The sequence below is a fragment of the Lycorma delicatula genome, chromosome 1 (assembly GCF_047948215.1).
Source record: "Lycorma delicatula isolate Av1 chromosome 1, ASM4794821v1, whole genome shotgun sequence".
In the NCBI taxonomy this organism is placed as follows: Eukaryota; Metazoa; Arthropoda; class Insecta; order Hemiptera; family Fulgoridae; genus Lycorma; species Lycorma delicatula.
In genome coordinates, this window is record NC_134455.1 from 3,725,154 (window position 1) to 3,740,562 (window position 15,409).

At 29.8% G+C, this 15,409-nt stretch overlaps 1 protein-coding gene across 1 annotated transcript in view; it reads right to left on the reverse strand.

Annotated features, from left to right (window-relative positions):
- Nucleotides 1-15,409, reverse strand: part of na (sodium leak channel non-selective protein na) — a 231,003-nt gene that overhangs the window by 167,481 nt on the left and 48,113 nt on the right. Inside the window, exons 11-12 of the mRNA XM_075361924.1 lie at nucleotides 11,811-12,017; nucleotides 5,452-5,648 (exon numbers count right to left, since the gene is read on the reverse strand). Coding sequence (XP_075218039.1) covers nucleotides 5,452-5,648; nucleotides 11,811-12,017 — 404 coding nt within the window. The remainder of the gene's footprint in view (nucleotides 1-5,451; nucleotides 5,649-11,810; nucleotides 12,018-15,409) is intronic.

Genomic DNA, 15,409 nt, shown 5'->3' on the forward strand with positions numbered 1-15,409 from the left:
GTTTTTTTCGATAGTGAGGGCATAGTGCGATCAGAGTTTTTTCCAAGGGAAACAACTGTAAACTCTGAATTTTATAAGAGTGTACTGCAACGTTTGCGAAACGACGTACGAAGAAAGCGACCAGAAAAATGGACCAATGGCTTTCTTCTTCACCACGACAATGTGCCGTGTCACACCTCGCTTCTCATTCGCGAGTTTTTGGCCGAAAAAGTGTTCCTGTCTGTCCACATCCGCCATACTCACCGTATTTAGCACTATGCGACTTATGGCTCTAACCAAAAATTAAAACTGTGCTTAAAGGAAAACAATTTAACACCATTGCTGACATTGAGAGGGCCACGACTGAGCAGCTGAAAGCCCTTCCGAAAGACGCCTTCCAGAAATGCCTCCAGTCATGGAGTCAACGTTGGGATAAGTGTATTGCTAGCCAAGGACAGTACTTTGAAGAAGATTAAATCAATTCTATGTAACCTTATTACTTTTTTTTAATAAAAAATTATTCACCGTATTTTTTGATCTTGTACCACCATTGTGCTGTCTTGTTTAAGTGTTGACATATTTTACACTTTTAATATTCTTAGCAAAAATATAGTTACAAATACATTCTCAATTCAACAACATTTTTGAATAGAAACAAGTATAAAAAAAATTTGAATTTGACTAGAACAGAACCCATTAAAATTCTTAAAATATTGAAAAAAGTATTAAATAAACAAATGATTCAACTTTTAAAGAAATTGCTCTTAATATTCAGATTCCTCAATATTTTTCCATAACTGAATGAATCACTTTCTATTTAAACCAATTTATACAAAATATATTCCGTTTGAAGTAAACTGCTTGCACAAGCTTTGCCTTGAACCCAAGATGTTAAAAAAAATGTTTCTTAAACTTTTATGAGACCAATGCTTGAAATTCAATAAAATTTCTAAGAAATCTGGTTGATTTAAAATTAAACATATCACTTTTTACAGATAAAACTTCAAAAAGCAGGTTTTATCTGTAGTGACCAACCAACATTGCCTACATAATTATTGACAACAAACAGCAAAATGCCAAAATTCATTTAAATCTGAAAAATTATAAATCACATTGAATATATGAGGAACATGTATCTGGTCATATCGCCACATTTAGATGGTCAAGAAATCAGTTTGTATCAGGGAAATAGATAGATGAAATGTAGATGTAGTAGGAATTATTGAGGTTTAGTGGAAAGAGGAAAACGACTTTTGGTCAGATGATTTTGGAATAATTAACACAGCTTCAAATAAAGCGCATGAAAATAAACAAGAACAAAACGAAAGTAATGAAATGTAGTAGAAATAATGAAGATGGACCACTAAATGTAAAAATAGTAAGAGAAAAGATACGGAGGTAGAAGAATTTTGTTATTTAGGAAGTAGGATTACCAAAGATGGACAAAGCAGGAGCGATATACAATGCTGAATAGCACAGGTGAAACGAGCCTTCAGTCAGAAATATAATTTGTTTACATCAAAAATTAATTTAAATGTCAGAAAAACATTTTTGAAAGTATATAATTGGAGTGTAGCTTTGTATGGAAGTGAATCTTGTATGATCGGAGTACCTGAGAAGAAAAGATTAGAAGCTTTTGAAATATGGTGCTATAGAAGAATGTTAAAATAAAAAGATAAATGAAGAGGTGTTGCAACAAATTGATGAAGAAAGAAGCATTTGAAAAAAATATAATTAAAAGAACAGACAGAATTATAGACCACATATTAAGACACACCCTGGAATAGTTCCTGGAATGGACAGGTAAAAGGGGAAAACTGGACAGGTAAAAGGGGAAAACTGTGCAGGCAGGGAACGTTTGGAATAAGCAAAACAAATTGTTAGGGATGTAGGATGTAGGGGGTATACCAAAATGAAACAACTAGCACTAGATAGGGAATCTTGGAGAGCTGCTTCAAACCAGTCAAATGACTGAAGACAAAGAAAAAATAAAAAAAATATTGCGGCAATGAATAGGACTTTTGAATTTTGCTTTTTAACATTTGGTAAGATGCCTATCTCGATAGTCTTGTCTAGCAACTGGGTTTTCATACACAAATTCTTAAATTAAAGATACAGAAAAATCCACCTTGCCATTATCATGTAAATGATCTCAATTTTTATTGTAGCTCATTTGGCAGTCTCTCATCCCAGCCAAAACATCTGGCCATGCTTACTAACAGAATATTGTCAGGAATATGATGTAATGGTGGTATTCAATTTGCAAACTGCAGTTTGAATGTGCAAAGCAGGTTGTAATGGATAGCTGCCAGTTGATAGAGTCATGAACATCATCTAGAGGTAACATGGAACTGAATATAACATATTCTTCTAAAATCCATATTTTGACTCTTTAAGACTATAGCATAAACACGCATAATGGGCAACTTTTTAGTCATATCTCATTAAATATAATAGTGTTAAATTTTATGTTACATCATACTGTTTTCTCATACACCACAGTGCCACATACATCACTGAGGAACTGTGACTTAGTTTTGAAAGATCTCTGGAAGCACATTTCCACACATTCGGTTCATTTTCAAATTTAGTTTTTACGTTAATTAAATGTATTACTTAAAAGTATTCAAATAACTTCAGAACAACAGTTGTGAATTTGTCCAAACCTGATTTCAACTGAAGAAATTTTCAAGAAAATAGACCACAAAAGGAGTTTTTATACTTTTCCAACGATTTTTCAACAGATACACATGCAAGATATATTTAAGGCCACACATCTAAAAATGGTTAAATAAACATAATATAAATATATTACTAATAAAAAAGATGCATGTTTGTTTACAAAAAAGATTATTTAATTTGTTGGCTGCTTTTTCAGAAATATTATCACCAAAAAATATGTTTGGTTATCAGAAAAATGATCCTAACATGAATCTTGAAAACTATTGATCAATTTTCATAAAAAACTATTCCTCTTTGAGATGAGAACACACACACACACACACACACACACAGACACATAGAGTGTTTCATTGTAATCACCCCAGGCAATTTTCTTGTAAAATATGTACATTACATAAAAGATTACCTGAAAAAATTTACTTAGATTGGGGGGGGGAACATCTCATGGTGACCTTGACTGTTATTTCAGGGTTAAAATGACTTTTCTAAATAGAATGGCCTATTTTTGACCAATGAAAAGATCAGAAAATTTTACACTGAAATACGTGGTCACACGTATGACCTTGAACCTTTTTGGAAGGTCATACAGCTAATCATCAGAGATAGTATTAGACGACAGTGTGAAGTCATTTTTATGTTCTTTCCCATAGTTTGTGAGATAAATGTCGTGAGATAAAAATACTCAAGGAATATTGTATGACCTGCAAAAATATGTAACTCATATAACACCCTCACCCAAAGATATTATTTAATAAAAAATAACTACTTGGAGAAAAAACCTGTACAATTTTTGAATATCTAGTAATTAATAATTTATTTATTCTTAATGACTTTATGCACATAATTTGGCATTGATTCAACAAGTGTGTTACTCATGTTTTCTTGATTTCTTCATAATGAAACTATATCAATATTATTTGATGGGAACAGGGTTCCCACCAAATTTTAAGATTTCTTTTTCCTGAGTTTTACTGAGCAGTTAAGTAAAAATTTCTTGATTCTCATAATTACGCTATTGCTGTTTACTGCGCAAGATATATAGATATTTTGTTTTTTTGCAGTCTCCACCATCAAAATAGCTGTCCAACTCATGCCTTTTCTATTATTATATTCATTTTTAAAGTTCATTTTTTAATGAGTTTTTTACAATATACATTTAAAATTAGGGTATTTTTTGTGATAAATTGTTTCAGTAAATTACATTGCAAAATACAAAAAAAAAAAACAATATTTAATAAGTTTTTTGCATAAAAATGAAAATCATGGTAACTAAAAGTAATACAGATAAGATAAAAAAAACTAAATAAAATTAAACTAATTAAAGCAATTTTTAAAAATAATTGGCTTACATCTAAGATTGCTAAAAAAAATTCATAAAAACTAGCGTTTTGAAAAGTAAGCAAAAAAACAATATTTAATAATTTGGTTTGAATAAAAGCGAAAAGAAACATAGATTTCAATTTAACAAAGAATATATGTATGATTACAACTTAAAGGAAAATTAATGTTTTGTTCTTTGAACAAATTTTCCACTTGCCAAGGTGCCAAATCTTGTAGGAACACTTTGTTGCATAGTGGAAAATTTGTTTTACAAGTTGTGCCACAACCCTTTCCTTCAGAATCTTAATATAACCATCACTTTTCAATATATTACCATTTGGAAGTAATGAACAAGGGCCTTCAAACGTGAAACATCCCAAAACATTTTTTTCTGGGGATAGGGGATGTTTTACCGATTGCTGGATATGAGCCAGTGATGCATTTCTAATATATGAAACTTTCTGCCCCTGAAGAAAAAATGTGATTCATTGGAAAACAAAAAATTTTTCTCAGTATTCTTTGGTCCAGGTTTATGCGTTGGTCCTCAAAGGATAAACGCCAGCAATTTTCACACTGCTGGCGTTAATAAAAGCTGCTTTTTAGCTGGCCAATGGGCTTTCCACCCAACTGCAAGAACTATAACAGTTTCACATGTAAATCTGTTTCACTGACTGCTAATTCTTCACTTAAGTCCACAGCAAACAACTTTGGATCAAGTTTAATTTTCTCACTAATAACTGATCCTGTGTTAGAGTAGTTTTTTTACAGCCAAATTTGCCTTTTCTTTGAGGTGAAAATAAACCAGTTTCTTTAAATTGTATTAAAATAGCATTCATTGTCCCTAGTCTAACACCACACTCAAAGGCTACTTGTTGTTATGTCATACTGATAAGCTCAGAAAAAGAAATAATTTCCGAATGCTTTCTAGGAATATGTCCATTATTATATATTCAAGACACACAAGAAAAAAATACAAAAATATGATTTTGTAATAAAAAATGAAATAAACTTTCACAAAACACTATTCACAACAAGAAAATTGCTAAATAATCAAAGAACAATAACCTCACATTACACAGGCAACTTAAAGAATGGGTGTGGTCAAGCAGTGTAGGCACAAAATAGAAATAAACAGCAAATCACCTGTGTTCAGATTAATTTGCACCCCATTATATACATTGTAACATAAGAGTAAAATTACAACATATAATTTAAAATAAATTGTAACAACCTGTAGTCTAATTTTTAACTTGTAACATTTAACAGTTTCAATTACTTTACATGTAGTAGTTATAGAGAAACTGACATGAGAGACAAAGCCATCTCTAAAAACATCAATCATGAATAAATACAACCCATAATAGGCTTACTGTGGTATAATAATCTTAATAATAATATACATGTGCATGTATAATGACATGTTACAGTAAATCATTATATTGCATTGCTATAATAATATAATTAACTTACTTAATAATGTATGTAATGCTTGCTTTTCGTAATTCAGTAGTAACATGCCTAATCTTAGGAAGACTATTTAATAATTTCATAGACCTTTGTTTGCGATATACTACTTTTGAATCAAATACATCACACATTTTTTTGGTACTTTCATTTTCATCATCTTCCATTTCATAGACAAATTGCCTCATAAAGCTTTCACGAACCTAAAAAAGAAAGTATAATAAAAAAGTAGTCAAAAAAAATAGTTTTAGATTAAGAATCATATAAGTAACAGTAATTCAAATTGAAATTTTATGTTTATTAAACACTAAAATTCAGTATTTTTTAGTTTTACATTCTGTTTATGTAAAACTTATTAAATAATATATACATATATAAAATATTATTAAAACTAAACAAAAATTTCCAAATTAAAAACTGGAATAACTCTTCCAGTTTAACCTTCCAGCAGGTGCACCTCATGGAGTCACATGAGCAGGCGTGCATTGAAAGTTGAAGCTTCCTGTTCACTTTCTTGTATATAGCGTTCTAATTATATAAAGATATCTTGAGGTAGCGATTTGATTTCAGCTCGTTCAGTTAGGGGTCCTTTCATTAGGTCCATAGCAACATTTTTCTGAAAAATTCTTCTTCTTGGTATACTTTGTGAAGGAGAGGAGAAATCTGGCATTTATACTTGTTAAGATTCATTAGCATGTAAAATATTGCGAAAGGCCAGTCTTTACTCGCGATACGAAATAAATAGCATACATTTTATCGCGTGTGTCAACTCCTCTTTTGGTATATTATAATCTAATATGACTTCTGGTTTGTTCATCTCTTCATCAATGACCATGCATTCATCAATGTCATACATTGAACTACGTTAACTGCTTTGTTTTTCTTAGGAACATATAACACCATCATTTTGTCATCCTGAAACACAAACTCCGAACTACCCTTGCTTTGTTTGGTTGAAATAATAAAGGAATTTGTGTCTTATTCTACTTCAATGTGCCAATCATTGTTATTCCTTTATCTAATACAGTCTCAACAACAGGTATGGTGGTGTACAAGTTATAAAACTTTTATTTGATTCTTCAACTAGAATGACAAGCCTTTTTACGATCTCAGTTGAGGTATTGTCAACTTGATAGGGTCTTGGTGGCTGTTTCCCACAGTAGACCTCTAAATTACTATGAAAAAATATTTGTGCATCGCACAATGCAAACATTTTCAGGCCATATTTGGCTGGCTTGTATGGAATGTATTGCACAAAGGAACATCGACCTCTAAAGGGATGCAACATTTCATAGATAGTAACCAGCTTGATAGTATTAACTATCAATACAATTTCTTACAAACGGGTCCAAGACCTAATTGCAGCAAGTTTATCTACCTTACAATGCTCATTTGTTGTAATCATCAAATTATTCTTGAAAGAAGAAAAAACAAGAAATGCTTATAGCTCATTGCAGTTCTCACCACCTGTACACCTGTTCCATCACTTGCCCAGATTTCTTCTACATTTGTGTGGTTACCTTTTCTTAGACCACTCAAATAAAGAAGACCCAACAAGGCAAGGACTTCATTATGATTAGTCAGTATCTCTAAAAATTTTCAAAAATCTGAGTAATGTATATGTTAGAATATTTTATAATATCGTCTATCATACTTATTTCCATTATTAGTAAAAATGCTTCCACTTCAGTTTTTATACTACGAGATCTGGGTTTTGGTCCAGGAAACCCTTCTGATAATATTTTTACAGGGTGTTTTGAATTTCCCTTTTACTTCTGTTGTGCACCAAATGGATTCAAAGTCTTTTCAAAGTATAAATAAAAAATATGTGTATCAACTGGTTTTCTAAATTCATAGAATTGGCCTGCCCATACAATAAATCATTGCTGTTGTTAAATTTACAATGGTGCGCCTGCCAGAAAGTTAATGAAAAAACAGATTTAGCATCTTTTTAAATACAGATTTTAATAAATTAAAAATTTTTTAAATTATTCCTTTATTGAAAAGCTGCTGTTGTCAGAACTAAGAACTTCTGATACTAATTAACTGAACTTAAAGCAATTTAAGATATTATTTAAATTTAAATAACTAAATTAGAAAATGTTCAATGAACTGAATAAAATTATTTCGGAAGATCAATACCATGGATAGTACAGCATATGGACTACCAGGAATATGCTAAGATATCCATGTAACTAAATTAATAGTTGCTTTTAGCTAACCCCTCACATTTACTTGGCTGATTAACCAGGTACTAAATTAAGCAGAATCCATTGAAGATGTAGAATGAAGGCACTACATTTCAAGTACATAGATTTAGCGAATAGAATCAGAATAATTTGGAATGATCTAAGAAGTAACGTTTTAACATATCTTTTTAGAACATTTCTACTCAACGGAATTTTCAAATATCTGCCAAAAGCCACAATATGGCTTACAATTTATCTACAATAATGAATATGGATTATAATTTCTCTAATGAATCAAAGATAAAAATTAAAAAAAAAAAATACATTGTTGAATAATTAAAAATATATATTAATAGTGATACTATAATACACCATTCTTAGCACCCATTCTTGGATTCAGTGACTTCAAACCATTGGTTGATATACGTTGAACACGTGCCTAAAAATGCTATCAAATTAAATGACAATAACTATGTTAAAAACTTTATTAGAAATAATGGATATAATGATAAAAATACTAATAAAAAAATAAATAGTTGAAATTAGTAACAAAACACCTGCCCCATTTTATAAAGTATAATAAAAATAGTTACAGCTATTATCAATCTGTTACATACAAATGCCATAATTTAAAAGAAATCATAGTTTGTTCTCTTAGAGATGATTAGATCAAGTTTTATTAATGACAATGATTACATAATAAGATTGTTTTAAATTTGGATTTGTTATTCAGTTTTCAATGATGACGTACACCAAAAAATAGATAAATTTCTGGTAAGAAAATAGGATAATATTACTAAAAAAATAACTAATATTCATTAAAGATAAATATAATATATAGCATGCAATCTTATTAATCCTACTTATAAAATTTTATTAAATAATAAAATTGATAAATCTAACAATAATTATTTAAGTAAAATAAAATGTAATTATAGTGATCATATGTTTATATAAGAGTAATTTAAATAATCAATTTGTTCTACCACTACATAAAACATCAAAATCGAATATTGGCAACAAATTTAGATTCTAAACTATTTGTTTTAGAAAGTAGAGTAATTTTATTTAACAATGTTTTGTAGCTTTATTATTTCCGAGTTACATTCTTCTGGTAGTTGTATTAGTCTGTTTTTAAAAATGGAAAGGATTTCTGTTATTGATATGTAAGAATATAGTCAAATTACGGTAATGTTGAGTTATGACCGTGATATTTTTTTATGTTTGTTAAAATTTTTTTATCTATTTATTTTCTTGTGGCTTTGTTCATGTCAGACAAATTTATGGGTAGAGGCATTTTGGTAATTCACAACATCTATTTTCAGCTCATGTATTTTTGGAATGGTTTGAACGGAGGGGGCTTCAGGTGGAGCCTCAAACATAAGATTTTATATGTTGGGTACTGTGCACTTGAAGTTGTTATTGATGGTTTTATTCTCATTTAGAATTGGCTAATTGGATTATGTACACGTTATATTTTTTGAATGTAATCGAGAATGCTATAAATTAATGTACCCGAGTAATTATGTGATTACTCTTGTCTTAATTTGTTTGTTTTACATCCTTGTGTGGATTAATGATGAATTCTGGGTTTTTTCAGCATTATAGGAATTTAAGTTTCAATATCTGTATTTTGTATGGCTATTTCTGAGTCAAGGATAAAAATAGATTATGCAGTGTTAGTCCCAGTTGATAAATTTTTCAAATGAATAGTACTTATACAAATAAAACTAACACGACATTCACAATTTACAAAATGAAGCTAACACTTAAAGAATTTAAAATACTTTATAACTAATCAATATAAACCAACTTCTAAAAAAATTACACTCAACAAAATCAAGTAAAATTTAAAAAAAAAAAAGCTTATGTGTTAACACAAAAATATGTGTACGCAAAATACGCAAATGTATGTGTACACAATATGGATTACATTAAACGTAACAAACAATAAACTTGCGTTTTTTTTTCTTTATACTTTATTATTAGGTAAAGATTATGAACCATACAGATTCCTCACAGAAACTTAACCATTTACATCAAGATGTGCTTTTATTTGCAATAAGTCGGATTGGAAATAGTGGTAGTCATGATTTAGACAAAATTAAATTAACAAGGAATAAAAAGAATTAAAATTCTGTGTTAAGAAGCTTCGCTTCAAAAATTCAGAAATTTAGTTATATTATTTTCAATCTCATATAAAAACATACCAATAATGTACAGAGCCAACATTAACTAATTTCTTCATAGAAATAAATAAAAAAGTACAAAATAAACCTAGATATTCTATATTTAAAAAAATACCTAATAAGGACACAAATACACCGAAATGACATGACTAAAGGACATCACTCTTGAATATAATACAAAAAATGTAATCCAGTATAACTAAATAAACATATTAAAAATATAATTCTCTTTTAGAACAAATTCTGAATAAGTGTCTGTTAAACTTGAAAAAATTAGCTACTTGGAACCACAATATGATATTATTAGCATTAAGCTGAAGATATCACAGTAGTAAAAAACATTTCAGTAAGGATAAAAAAATTCAATATATTAAAATAATTTTATTTTTTCTCATTAAAAAATTTAATCATGCTATTTAAAATTTTAATATTTTAATTTCTGTTAGGAATATTGAATTTTTCTACATATTTTATTTTACCAGTAGAGAATCTTCAAAAATATTAATGGTAAAAACAAAACTTTTCAGCTCAAAGCACTTTATATGAGTCTATTTCTCAAGACTTTCTATAACCATAAACTCAAAACTGATCTACAAAAAGAACTGCTACGTAATCACAAATATTATACAAATATAAACTTTCAAAATAACCCAAAACTAATTCTTTAGTAAAATTTTCATTCTTTAGTGATCTAAAGATTAAGTAAATCCTCATGAACAAGACTAAAACTGGGGTGCTTGTCAATGAAAGTACCTACATTCTGATTTTTAATGTGAGAACTAACTATATGGCTTACACTTAAAAATCAGCATACACTTAAATTAACTTAACTTAAATCAGCTTATTACTTAGTGAAGAGCAAGATGATTTTTGTTTAAACTAATTTTATTACAATGTAAAACAATAAACCAAAAAATATTATAATTATGTATAAATAATATCAATAAAAAAGAAAACAGAGGAACACTTATTTATTATAAAGTAATTTATATGAGGTTTGATAAAAAAAAAAAGCAGAATCTTCAAATTTTCCAGACTGTGTAGGTCCAATTGTTACATTTTTTTTTCTATGTTTGTATATTTGTCCCTAACATGTTTCCATTGGCAGCCATATTGGATGTTTAGTTTATTGCTAGCGGTCGAAAAGGTTACATGTGTTTTGGTATGGTTGGCGATTTTTAACTTGTGGAAAAAAATGGAACAAAGAATTTGCATTACAAAGCAAAGAATTTGCTTTAAGAATGGAATAAAGTGCAGTATTGCATTGGAAATATTTAATGTTCCTTTTAGCGATTATTCTATAAATAAAACAAGCACTTACAAGTAGTAAAAATATTTCCAAGAAGATCGTAAAACGTTGAAGATGAAGAGCACCTTGGATGTCCCAGCACATCTACAACCAACCAATGACAATGTTGTAAAAGTGACGAAAATGATTATGAACAATCGCCAAAGCACTATCAGAGAGTCAATAAGGATTATACTTGGAAATTTTACACTGTTTGTGTGAAGCAATCCAAAGAAAACGCCCAGATTTGTGATGAAACAATTTATGATAATTGCACATCTACTTACACTTCACTGCTTGTTCGTGAATTTTTGCCCAAAAACAACACCGTTATGATGCCTCATCACATTTGCTGGAGATGATCCCCTGTGATTTCCTATTCCCCAAACTGAAAAAAAAAATATGAAAGATGACTTTTTAACAACATTGAAGAAATAAATACAGAATTGCTGAAGGAGCTAAATTCCATACCGAAAATTGCATAAACTTGCGAAAACTGCAGAGGTGCTTCGAAATTGTAAAAATTGGCACAAATATATTATATCCGAAAAAGAGCACTTGGAAGGTGACAAAATCAATATTGATGAATAAATAAAGGATTTTTGAGAAAAACTAAAATTCTGTGTATTTCTTTATCAATCCTCATACATGTACTACAAACAGTAAATATAATCCAAATATATTAGTAATGCTAAATACTTTTGGTAATAAGAAATCAGAAGAGACTTTATGAAGACATGTCATTTTTGGACTGTCAGGAAACTTTTCAAATACTCGTAAGCGAAATGGTAATGTTTCTTTTATTTCTGCACTCTGCTCACGAAATTTTAGTTGTTTTAACTTTTTTATATCCTCATCCAATTCTAGATTATCTAGGATAACTGCTACAAACAAACTGAGCACTATCTAGAAAAAATCCAAAACATAAAATATATAATTAACATACTATTTATGTATATATTAAATGACATTAATCCTAGGTCATCACTGGAAAGCACTTTCATAAAAAGCTCCAGCAACTTACAGTTCTTTAATTAGAATATAAAACTTTTTCATATTTACAAGAATTATATACGTACTTTGAAATAAGATCTCTGTGTACACTAAAGAAGATAAAACATTTTACAGCCAAATAATATCAGTTGCTGCATGTATACTATTTTGCTGCATAGTTTGTTTGTTATATTTTTAACAACATAATGTAACACCTTAAACCAAATGGAAGGTAAGAAAAATATCATTTAACAATACAATACAATTGAATTATATATATTTAAATTAATATTTTTAATTTTATAATATAAACCACCTAGTACAAAATATTGAGATAAGATGTAACTTACCTTAATTTTATCATGAAAGTACTTTCGCTTACATCCTGTCATGATTGAATAATTTAATTAAAAAAGGAAAAGTGTGAAGAGTACTTTCATAAAAAAAATTAAGGTAAGATACATCTATCTTATCTCAATATTCTAAACTAGATGCTTTATATTACAAAATTAAAATATAATTTAACAGTACAGAGGAATAATATGAACCTTAAAAATATTAATTTCAGTAAAATTATACAGGGTAAATTAAATATAAACAGTATTTTTGTTCCTGAGCATCTACGGTTAGTAGGACTGGGCCCTCGCTTCTAATATGCTTGGGTGGGATCATTAGGAGTGGGGACAGCCGGTCATTCCACATTCCCAACCAATTCATCACTAACGCTCATGATGCATGTTGGAGCAACAGGAGCAACGCATAATTATAAAATTTCTTGCTTGTGAAGGAGTTCAAGCAATGAAAATTTTCTCAAGATTGATTGCACAGTTAGGTTACCAAACACTGTCAAAGGCTCATGCATTTGCTTGGCATAAAGAGTTCAAGGAAGGATGAGTACAAGTAGAAAATCAAAAATACAATTGCCATCCTTAGACCAGTATTATAGATGAAACATTCACCTGGTTCAAGACATCCTTAAAGACGATCGACAAGTGAAAGTATCCGAAATTGCAGAACAGGTTGGAATAAGTTATAGTAGCTGTCAAGCAATCATCACAAATGACCTACAGTTCCGTAAAGTGTGTGCCAGATGGGTCCCTTGCCTTTTGACTGCAAATCAGAAGTTGAGACGTTTGGAGGTCTGTCAGAGGCTTACAGCAAGGTTTGTGAAAAGTGATGCATTTCTGAGTCAGATGTGACGAAACAGGGGTCTACCACTACACTCCCCAGTCGAAACAAGCCAGTATGGAGTGACAGAGGAAAAGAGAGGAAGCTTCAGTAAAAGCCAAGACTCGACTGTTAGCTGGCAAGGTTTTTTCAACCATTTTTTTTCAACCGATGAGGCAGTTTGCTCATAGATTTTTTGCATGCGCAACACACAATCAATACTGCTTACCACTGAGAGCTATTAAATGAGGTAAGGGCTGCATATCGCTGCAAAAGACAAGACAAACAGATTCGAGAAGCTTCCTCCTCCATGACAATGTCAAGCCCCATACTGCAGCTCTAATGGTCTCAAAACTAGAAGAAATGCACTGGACTCAACTTGATCATCCTCCCTACAGCCCGGACCTATCACCCTGTGATTTTTATTTGTTTGGACAGCTTAAAGAAGCTTTAGGAGGGCAACGATTTGAAGATGACGAGGGCATGGAGGGATTCGTAAGCAATTGGCTCCTGATGCAACCAGCTTCATTCTATGATGCTGTGATAAAAAACCTTCCTTCTCGTTGGAAAAAATGTATTTGTACAGCAGGAAACTATGTAGAAAAATAAATTATATTTACCTTTTATTTTTCAATTAAACAATATTTAAAAAAATAAAATCCTGTTTATATTTTATTTAACCTTGTATATATACATATATATTCACACACACCACCACCCACAATTATTATAGGTTTCATCTCATACCCCTAGTAATACCATTTATTATATAATACAGGTGGATTCGATATGATAATAATAAATAAACCTATACAATTAATAAATTATCACATAAAGTAGTATTCCAAATTATAATAAATAAAAGTATACACTCATTTCTTGTTCAACTGTACTTCATATCAGTTGTAGAAATAATAATATAATACTTATGGACTTGAATTATTCTTTATTTAATTATGTAGTCCTTGAATGAAGCTTGATGACCATTATGACTATTTCTAAATTATTCACAACTGCTCTAAATAATTGGTTTGGAAATACAATTAAACCAGTTTCTGAGACACAGCCATCGTATTCTTAATCATCCTACATAATGCCTTTTTGCAAAATCACTCCTCTCATCATATGATCAAAATATTCTAATTTGTATACTTTTATGGCTGTTAAATTCTGTTTTTGTTGACATTCTATGCAAGACCTCTTTATTTCATTTTTTATATAACATGCTTTTAAATAGCCACATCTCAAAGTCTTTCAAGTTTTTTGTTATGCTTTTATATATCTTTTATGACTGCATAGGAACACTTTAGTCAGTCCATATCCAAGTCTCTTCGAAGGGATTGCCTTGCGGTCCTCCCAGTATTTTTTCATACATTCTAATATTTGTGCCCTTTCTAGGGTCGAAAATGTTTATGTTGTGAGTTTTTCTTGTGAGTGTTTTGTTCAATTTTATCTTATTTGTAGTGTCTACTGGTGTAAGGCCAATTTCCTTCAAATCCTCTCGTATTTCTCTGATCCATCTGCATCCTGTCTTGTCTTTATATAAATATATATACACACACATATATATATATAAAACAATACTGTATTGTGCTAATCTTTAATTGTTATTTAGATACTTACAGCAGAAGATTTTCATCTTTGAAATTTATTACAATCCATTTCTATCATTGTTTTTATTTCTTCATTATTGTCATTGTTCATGTTAAACCATGATTCTAGAAATCAGTTTTTAAATACGTGCTTGATCTAAGTATTATGAATAACTGTTATCAATAAAAAATTCAACTGAATAATGAACTTCTTTCTTTAATGTTTTCACCCTTTTCTTTCAAAAATTGATGGAATTTACTCTTTTAATATAATTATCAGAAGCAATATTTTATAAGAAATTTGAAGCTTGTAGGGTAGTTCTTAATCGCAAATTTTTTAATCATGATCATCAGAAAGTAAAGTTAAGTTGGATTATTTTTTCCGATTAAAAATATATATTTACTTAATATAATTAAGTACCAGAAGCAGTCACCCAAATTTAAATCTGTAAAGCTTGAACTGCAAAAATGCTGCAATTATAACAGATTCATCACCATGGAGCTTTGTTTTTGAATTTCAAGTACCTTCAAACAAACTGTGGATAT